The sequence below is a fragment of the Letharia lupina genome (assembly GCF_014066315.1).
Source record: "Letharia lupina isolate WasteWater1 chromosome Unknown contig_28, whole genome shotgun sequence".
NCBI classification, from domain to species: Eukaryota; Fungi; Ascomycota; class Lecanoromycetes; order Lecanorales; family Parmeliaceae; genus Letharia; species Letharia lupina.
This window is the reverse complement of record NW_023502997.1, coordinates 83,970-93,133: the sequence shown is the minus strand read 5'-3', so window position 1 is coordinate 93,133 and position 9,164 is coordinate 83,970. Positions and strand designations below refer to the sequence as shown.

At 49.2% G+C, this 9,164-nt stretch overlaps 4 protein-coding genes across 4 annotated transcripts; 3 read left to right on the top strand and 1 right to left on the bottom strand.

The window, feature by feature from the left end:
- Positions 1-388: 388 nt before the first annotated feature.
- HO133_006918 (uncharacterized protein) lies at positions 389-1,657 on the top strand (the record flags this gene model as incomplete). The annotated part of the gene is made up of 1 exon (XM_037297814.1): positions 389-1,657. One exon carries the CDS (start codon positions 389-391, stop codon positions 1,655-1,657), a length of 1,269 nt encoding a protein of 422 aa, XP_037146883.1.
- A 184-nt stretch (positions 1,658-1,841) lies between these two features.
- HO133_006917 (uncharacterized protein) lies at positions 1,842-3,407 on the bottom strand (the record flags this gene model as incomplete). Its single annotated transcript, XM_037297813.1, has 5 exons — positions 1,842-2,116; positions 2,179-2,709; positions 2,762-2,817; positions 2,868-3,113; positions 3,169-3,407. The coding sequence occupies 5 exons, from the start codon at positions 3,405-3,407 to the stop codon at positions 1,842-1,844; spliced, it is 1,347 nt and encodes a 448-aa protein (XP_037146882.1).
- Positions 3,408-6,478: 3,071 nt separating this feature from the next.
- HO133_006916 (uncharacterized protein) lies at positions 6,479-7,894 on the top strand (the record flags this gene model as incomplete). Its single annotated transcript, XM_037297812.1, has 4 exons — positions 6,479-6,501; positions 6,551-6,888; positions 7,014-7,518; positions 7,618-7,894. 4 exons carry the CDS (start codon positions 6,479-6,481, stop codon positions 7,892-7,894), a joined length of 1,143 nt encoding a protein of 380 aa, XP_037146881.1.
- Positions 7,895-8,187: 293 nt separating this feature from the next.
- Positions 8,188-8,897, top strand: HO133_006915 (uncharacterized protein; the record flags this gene model as incomplete). The annotated part of the gene is made up of 2 exons (XM_037297811.1): positions 8,188-8,623; positions 8,668-8,897. 2 exons carry the CDS (start codon positions 8,188-8,190, stop codon positions 8,895-8,897), a joined length of 666 nt encoding a protein of 221 aa, XP_037146880.1.
- Between the last annotated feature and the right edge of the window lie 267 nt (positions 8,898-9,164).

Sequence of the window (9,164 nt, the reverse complement as noted above, 5' to 3'; positions counted from 1 at the left end):
CTAAGATATAAATCGCGACTATTTAACTTTATACTTTTCGCAGTTATACTACTATTCGCTATAAAGACTTTTAACTTAAATATAACAGCGTAGTAGATATTAGAATCACGTGAAAACTCAGTCTAAAGCTACGTAGTCTTATTATATCGTTGTTAGTAATTGTAAAAAAGACTATCGAGATTAAAGAGTAAGGAAGGAAAACGTAATTCCACTCAAATTAACTCAAATTTCTTGAAAATCAAGTATATACTTCTGCGACTTCTCTGTACCTAGCTCACTTTAAGCTTTCTGAAGCTCTCATTTATTCGCTGATCCGATGCCAAATCCCACTTTACGCCGTCCTCAGAGCCATCTCAACTTTGTCTTAGCTAACAATCTTCAAACCACTATGGAAAACATATCCCCCAGACGAAGTCCTGAGCGCTCTCCAGTCCGACGATCACGCGGCCATTCAAGACCCCCAATCCCCACATTCAGCAATCTTTCCATCAGTACAAACCAAGCAGGCGAGAGCAGTTCCTCCCAATATGCACTCAGATCTCCCACTTCACCAGACTCGCCATTGGGGAGAGAAGGCCAGGAAACTTACCGTGACACGCTGCGAAAAACATTGCGGAGAAGATGGGCAAATTGGGGAAACTCGGAGGCAGGAGAGCAAAAATTCAACTTTACTATTCGTATGAGTGATACAAGGCTATTCTATTCAAGAAAATCAAGGCCGCAGGAACAATTCAATGAAGCCCTACAATATCTCAATGAGATCCAGGGTATCAGAAGAGATAATCCCGAGAAGACAGCGGAGATCATGTCTCAATGCATACAAGATGATATGAAGCTGGTGATATTCGGCTCGAACATGATCGAGAGAGCGGGTCTGAATTTAGCTGAGACGATAAAAATGGTTGATCGGATTTTCAAGGGCCAGGAGGTTGACGTTGGTGAACGGGACGATGACTATCAGATGCAGCTCGAGAACTACATCGAAGCCAAGCGCAGTGCCCAAGAAGCTGAGAACCATATCCTGCGAAAGAGGTGGGAGGTGATTCAGCATGCAAGAGCTTTGTGGTTTCTTACCAATAGCTTTGTCATCGAACAACGGCCACTGTCTGAAGAATTAATAAGGGAGACGCATAAGATATTGTGTACAAATGTCTCTGATCCAAAGTACGATACGCCTTGGCAAGAATATGCTGGTAAATATCGCAACCACGTACGGCAGCCAGGCTCGAAACAGATGGGCGCAGAGGTTAACGCTGGTGGTACCCATTTCACTGCATCGCAAATGGTCCCGAAAGCAATGAGCCGATTTGTTACGGAGTTGAACAACAAGATTGAAGAGGCCACGCAGCGTGGTGCTCTAGATCCGTTCTGTCTTGCGGCGTGGGCATGTGCTGATTTCGTTGTCATCCACCCTTTTCTGGACGGAAATGGTCGCACTTGCCGGATTCTTCTTAACGCGATTACCATGAGGTACGCAGGTATCGTTGTGCCGATCGGAGAACATGATGAAGAGAGATCAAAGTATCTAAATATAAAGAGGCGATATTCGGAGGATTGTGACGGCGAGGGTGAATTCGCCGAAATGGTGTTGGATAGAGGAACTGCGAGGCTGCAGGCTATGAGGGACAAGGTGAAGGGCAGCATGCGCCTAAGATAGATACCGACAGCGAAATCTACTTCAACAACCAACTCCTCATGATACCATGAGACTTGTACAGTGCTTTACTCTATATTGTATCGATGAAGCTAAAGCATTTCTCGGACTATTAGGGGCTATGTTCGTAACGGCAATCAAGATAAAAGTCTATGAAAAAGGCTCCCCGCTTCCTCTAAAATGGTAATTAACGATCGACGGGGGGCGTAATCAACTGCGTCGGAATTGGCAAGAGTTCTGATACGCTCGGGATCGTTTCGATGGTGAGCCCCGGTATTGACAAAGGCGCGCAATGCTCGTCGAGCGTTTTTGTGAGGTTGAAGAACTTGTATGAGTAGAGATCATTCTTCTTCTTTTCGATTATGGACTTAACCTCGAGCCAGAGCTCGATAGCTAGCGCCGTCGTGGCGATGACCCCGGTCATCAAAGCGCCATCGTCCTGGTTGCAAAAGCCTTTTTCTTCTACAGGAACGGAGAGTTTAGCGCAACGTCGTTGACAGCGGAGGAGTCAGAGCCAAACCTACTGTAACCAGCAGCGAAGTTTGTAGAAAGCTGTGGTATCTTCAGATTCAACTCCACGTCCAGGCTGTCGTGTCCTATTATGTCGATGCCGAATGCAAGGTCGACCTGCGTAAACACCGCGAATTTGACACTTGCGCTTAGCTCCGTGACGTCAAATATGGGAACCAAAGCTGCGCCCTCGAAGCCAGTCCAAGAGCTTTTCTGGAGGTCCTTCAGATCTACCGTGATGATCGCATCATCTGGGAGGCTTGTTGTCGCACCGAGGACAAATGTGGCCGATCCCGCTACTTTCGTTGAGAATCCGATTTGGTAGGAGAGCGTAAGGCCGAGCTTCAGGACTTTGGGGATCTCGATTCCAAGATCGGGAACTGGCATTGAGAACAGGTCTGCTTTTTCTTCGATCTTGTCTGAGAGCTTGTCAAGCTTATCGGTTCTAGTGATCTTCGCTTGGAGTTCCACCGTCGCGTTGAAAGCCTTGGGACTGGCTGACAATGTAGCCTCTTCAACATCCCAGTGGTGTGTCTCAAACGCTCCTAGTTAGCAGCTTTTCGAAAGAACTGTAGGATAGTCATACCTTGACGTGACCTATTAAATGAAAGCTTCCAGCCACGAAACAGTCGATACAATCCAGCATCAGACGACTGCATCTGGCCTTAGTGGGTTGAGAGATAGAAGAGTTCGCTTGACATACTTGTCATCATGCCAGATATTTCTAACCTCACCGGGATGTCCTAATTCCGGATCAAAATCCGCGGTTTTGGTCTCATCGAAGTTACCTTTGAGCTTCTCTATCAATCCTCGTCGTTCAGGAGTATGACGACTAGTCACGATATGCCCGAAATGGAGGTCGTAAGAGCCCCCGATGTCAGACCACGGAGCCACATTTGCGGCTAAGTATGTCGTGAGAGATGCGGCATCTTCTCTAATTGAGGTGATACTGCAACGAATGGTCAGTGTGTAGTGCCTCCGGCGGATTTGGGTACTGCGCGCACATGTAAGCTTGTCGTTCCTCATCTGGTCCGCACCCTGCGTGGTTGGCGATGAGCAGGAATTTGCCATTGGCATTGGCGTTGACAAATCCCCAGGCCTGCAAAGCGTACTCATAAGCTTGAGTGGAGTTGAAGGTTAACGACATAGTTCCATCGTCCCCCCAGCAGTCTATGGCCGAGGTGAGATGGTCGAAGTACTCCAGTAACACCATTAACAGGCCGTCTGGAGCGTAGAGCATCATGTTGGCAAGGATACGGCTTCCATTCTCTGAGAAAGATGAGTTCGCTTCGCCTCTTTGGGCTACGCTAGCGCAAAGCGGTACGCATACCTGGAGAACCCCCGTACATCAGCTTTCCCTGAGTCTGTAAGTCGAGCTCCGGGTATCGATTTGAGTCACGAGCCCGAAGGTCGGAGGATCTGTCATATTCGGCGCTATGAATAGCTCGTAGAATGGCTGGCTTAGCTGTGGGAGAAGAGAAGCAAGATCCGATGATGAGAGCGATACATAAGATGCTGGCAGCACGCTGAGGAAGAGAGAAAGACATTGCTCTTGAGATTATCACGACGGGTATGAACCCTTTAATATAAATACATTTACCATTCTTCTCCCCACTCTTCCAGTCTAAGTCATTTCGTGCTATCATACAGCTACATTGAGAGGGTGAGACTCCACCAGCCCGGCGAAGCTGGATTCTGCTTGCGCAATGCAACGATTGAAGACCGTGAAGAGAGACACGTGGGTGCGCCAAGCATCTGAGGCTTTTCCGTTCTGTCTGTAAGTACTTACAATGACCGGGATCTATGAGCTGTGGGGTTCGCCCCGTTAAGCGCCATGTGTTATTTCGAGCGAGATTGAGCGAAGTCAACTTTGACATCAACTTTTGGCAGAGTGGCTGCGCAGGAGTTCAGAGCAGATTAGAGATTCTGTGTCCAATTTATGTGCGATCTAGAGATACTTGAACCAATCGCTGTCGCACACTCACTCGCTTACACAGTGTAAACAAGAGCGTCACTCTATCGAAAGAAACTCTGAAATTGCAAAAGAGAATTCAGGGCATTAGTGTGGGTATGCGCAAGCATCGCTGCGTTTCTGTCACTCTTCTGTACCCTTACTTAACCTTTAGGTGTGAGGGCGTACGATTCCCGAACTTGCGCTTGGTCTATACCAAATAACCTAGCTGGTTCTCTCAATTACAGCGTAATCAGTCACACGTGGCGTTCGTTGCAGGCGTACGTCTTAGACAGCACTTGCCAAAGATCTCGAGATGTTCGATGTAGTCGGGATTTGCTGGCTCAGGCGATAGTTGTTTATAAGTTCTTCTGTGCGCCCGCTTCAAAGCCGCTCTAAGGCTGTCTGAGGGTCCATGTTAGTAGAAACGTCTTCCTGCCATCTCGAGCATATTACTTCAGGGCCTAGGGTGCGAGGTTGGGCGCGTTTTAGACGGCTCCCGCTCTTCACTCGGAAGCAATCCCTGTCGAACGCATTGGATGTGTGTACATGTCAGGACTCAGAATCTGAGTCTCAGATTGTTTACGCGTACAGGGAAAGGGTATTCGCGCAGGGGTTCCCGCCTTAGAAGCCCCTCTTCAATTCGGGCTTCACCGGTCCTGAACAAAGCCTCGTTTGAAGCGTTGAGGATGAAACAACATGCTGCAAATGTCCACCTCAATCATCTGGTCAGTATTGATCTTCCTCTCACTCAAGCGTCCATGAGCGAGGCTCCCATTGGCCACCTTGCTTGCCCGAGGGGTAGTAGGGACATCGTGGAACCGACTTTGGTCTTGCTTCGAGCATTTCAGGAGTTGTGGTCACGTTCACAGTCACATCGACGCCAGCGTATTAATAGTTGGTCGAGACTGTGGAATTGAGGTCTTCTTGCCAACTGGTCGCATGCTTCACTCGAACTCGTGCTCCTTTCCGTCGAGGTTGTCCTTGCGCATTCTTCGGGATCTGGCAGATTTTGAGTGACACTCGCCGCCATTCCCGTATTTCTCTTTCATTTACGCCGTGATATTCTCATCCTTTACCGCTGCTGGAGACTGGTGTTGAAGGCAAGGATAATCTCAATGACCTTACAGATTTGACAGCACAACCTTGGACTCTTGGCAGTAGCTGGTCAACATCAAGAGTCTTATCTTAGACCCACCAGTCTGCCTCTTTATGAGACCTCCGTGGTAAGATCCCCATTGGTGGGCTTCTCCGATGCTGATTCTACCATCTCCGTATCGGTGGGAGTTCAAGGCGCTGATCCTGTGGCCAGAGTAAGCTGAACCTGGCCCGCTATTTCCGGTCGTACAACCTTCAGTCTTCAGTCGTCCTTTACGCCTACACTCCTACACTTCTAATTTGATACACCGTCAGTCTTCTCTCGACAGGCGTCGTAGCTTTCTAGTCTTTGTCTAAAGATCCCGCAAGAAGTTGCCCAGGCACCTGACTGTTCATTTTTCCGACAAGAACCGAAGCACGCTTCTATCATGCCAGACGCGAGTCCTGGTGTAGACCTTGGTGAGAGGCATGCCTTGAATCGCTGCTCGGGGCAACGTCCCTCGCCAGAAACCTTTATGCCCATTGCTATCTTTGGAGTGTCCTCCCGCTTTCCTGGAGATGCTTCCAGTGTTAAGGCTCTCTGGGAGACGTGTTGCAGCCGGAAGAGCGTCTGGTCGCAGTTCCCCAAAGACCGAATCAACGGGGCAAATTACCGGCATCATAATACTTCCAACCATGGTAGTGTAGGTAACCCTGCTCCAATTGAAGGATTTGCACTTATTATACTTGCAGACAATGGAAAAGGCGCGCACTTTCCGAGAGTAGATGTTGGGTTTTCGACGCCCCATTCTTCGATATCAGGCGGAGCGAAGCCAGTGTTTGTGTTGGATTCACACTCACATCCAGCAGCACCAACTAAGAAAAACCTTATTAGGCGATGGAACCGCAGCAAGGACTGTTACTCGAAATAACTTACGAAGCTTTAGAACATGGTAAGTAGCCCCAAGCATGTGGTACCCAACGAAAAAGCTAACAATGATTACTTCTCCTAATAGCAGGAATACCCTTAAACGAAATCGTGGACCAAGATTTCGGGTATTTCGTGGGCGGCTCTATGTCTGACTACCAGAATCTCCTCAATAAGGACATCCAAAGTGGCCCCGTATAACAAACTACTGGCAATGTGATGAGCTTCCTAGCCAACAGAATCTCATACATCAATAACCTCAAGGGCCCCAGCGTAGCAATAGACACTGCGTGCTGTTCGGGTCTCACGGCACTCCATTTGGCATGTCAAAGTATACATCCTTCTGAGTCCCGAAAAGATGATTGCTATAAGCATGCTAGTGTGAGGTCTCCAGACCCCTCGGGCGTGCTGTATTTGCTAATTTCACTAGACTTTTCGGCACTGATGGATGCTCCTACAATTATGACCACCGAGCGATTGGATATCGCGGTGGAGGACATATGATATTCCTGAAGCCACTCGAAGTGCTACAGAGCAACGATCAGAACGGCCTCATCAACCTCGCGAACATAAACCAACCAGCTACCACGGCCATCCAGATTGCTCTAGTCTCGCTGCTTGCGAGCTGGAATATCAACCCAGCTGCAGTAGTAGGACATTCCAGTGGCGAGATTGCAGCTGCTTATGCTGTTGGAGCAGTGTCTCTATTTTCGTGCACGGCGGTGGCATATCACCGCGGAGGATTTGCGTCGAAACGTGCAGCTCGCGGTGCCATGCTACAATAGGTGCCACTGTTGCCGAAGTAACTTCCCTGCTTTGAACGGTCTCCGAGGGAAAAGCCGTAACTGCGTGCATCAATAGTCCGTCGCTAATCACGGTGCTGGGAGATTCAGACGCGGTGGACTCATTGCAAAAGCTCGCGACAGATGCCGACGTCTTTGTCAGGAGACTCAAGGTGGATATCGCATACCACTCGCATCATAGGAGGGACATCGAGGCCGAGTACCCAATCACGCTGGGCGGCATCAGACCGAATCGTGCCTTGAGTCAAGCCCACGTTTTCTTCCTCACTGAGAGGCAAGCAAGTTCTCTGGGAGACTTAGAGGCTGAATATTGGTGTCAGAACTCAACAAGTCTCGGTTTGTTTTCACAAATTACCACCAAAATGTGTTGGGGAAGAAACGACGATGTGTCTGAATCAAACATCGATCTGATTATGGGAATTGGGCCTCACTCGAGCCTCAAAGCACCAGGAGATCCTCAACTCCAGAAGTCGTATTCGGGCAGCTCGCCTAGATACCTATCCACCCTGCTACGAGATTCGGACGCCGCCCCTAGTCTTCTTGGAACGGCAGGAGCCCTGCACTGTACAGAATTCCCGCTTGAGTTTCGGGATCTGTACCATTCACCACCTGATAAACCTTACATATTGCTTTCTGACTGACCTCAGTATCCATGGCTGCACACAAAACGATCCTGGCACGAGACTCGGATCAGTAAAAACAATCGGTTCCGCCGCTTTCCCGGGCATGAACTATTCGGTGTGCTAGTGGAGGACTTCGAGGAGTCGGAACCGCGGTGGAGAAGGGTCATCCGCTTATCGGAAATCCCATGGCTTTCGCATCATCTTACTCAGTTCAATGTCGTGTTTTTATTCGCGGCTTATGTGTCAATGGCCTGTGAAGTGGTCTTTCAGCGAGCGACTATGCGAGACCACAAGGTTGGGGAATCACACAGCTACAACTTCAGGGTGTTCTCTGTCAAAAATCATTGATACTTACGCAATCGTCCTAGGTGGAGCTTTCCTTCACGCTTCGACCCCGTGCAGATGGGTCCAAGGACAGATCAAGCACCTGGGACGAATTCTGTGTCTGTTCTCATACAGATGGGACCGGTTGGTCTGAACACTGTTCAGGTTTTATATTGGTCGTGCAAGACAAGCAAAATGCGAACGAGATTAACGGTCAGCGGATGCTAAAAGATCGCTCACAAGATTACACAAGACTCGTCTCGGCACAAGAGGTCGCCTGCAAGGTACGTCTGGACTGCTAAATGGCATATGATGTCATGTCACGATCAGGTATGGAATACGGGTCCTCATTTCGAAACATAATTGAGGCCAAGGCGAACGCTGGGCTATGTGCTGGGACGCTGGTTGTCCCAGACACAGCAGCCTTGATGCCTCACCATCATCAGACTCGGTTCATTGTGCACCCCATCATGTTAGGTTCGCGCCTCTACATTGCAGTCTTCGCAACGTGCGGCGCCGAACTTTCCGATATCAGCTTACGCGTTCCAACTTACGTCAAGTGTCTTCGTATCTCGCACCGTGCGGAGAGGGTGCCCGGGGACCAACTCCGAGTCTTCGCATCGGCGGAGACAAGCGAGGCGACGAATGCAATGAATGCGACAGTCGCAGTGTTTGATAATGACGAAAGAATCGCTGAAGTTAGACCTGACATTGAGATAATCGAAATCATGGCCACTAAGCTGCCAACCAAGGGTTCGAACAATGATCTGGGCCTAACACGTGATCTATGCTACAAGCTGACGGGAGAGATAACCATGTCCTGCGGGAGACCATGGGAGCTAGCCCTCAGCCTCAGAATTTTGTGCAACATGAACGGCACTTGAAGTTAGAGATCGGAACCCCAGGTTGCCTAGATAGCCTCTATTTCGCAGATGATGACAAGTTTGGGTGTGACATTGGCGAAGAAGAGGAGGAGATTGAAACCAAGGCTGCAGGTGTAAGTGGCATAATCGCACAAGATTTCTAAGCCACTCGTCTTTTATTAACGCCACTTTAGCTGAATTTCAGAGACGTGATGATCGGACGGGTCAAGTCCCTTGCCAAGGGCTTGACTCCGAATGCAGCGGTGTTGTTGCATCAGTCGGTAAGAACGTTGCCCACCTGAGCCCTGGCGACTGGGTCTGCGGCCCTTTGGTTGGGAAACTTGGCAGCCGAACACGCACATTTTCCCTTCTTCTACCAAGGATATCAGACGAGATAAGCTTCACGACAGCAGCAACGATTCCAGTCATCT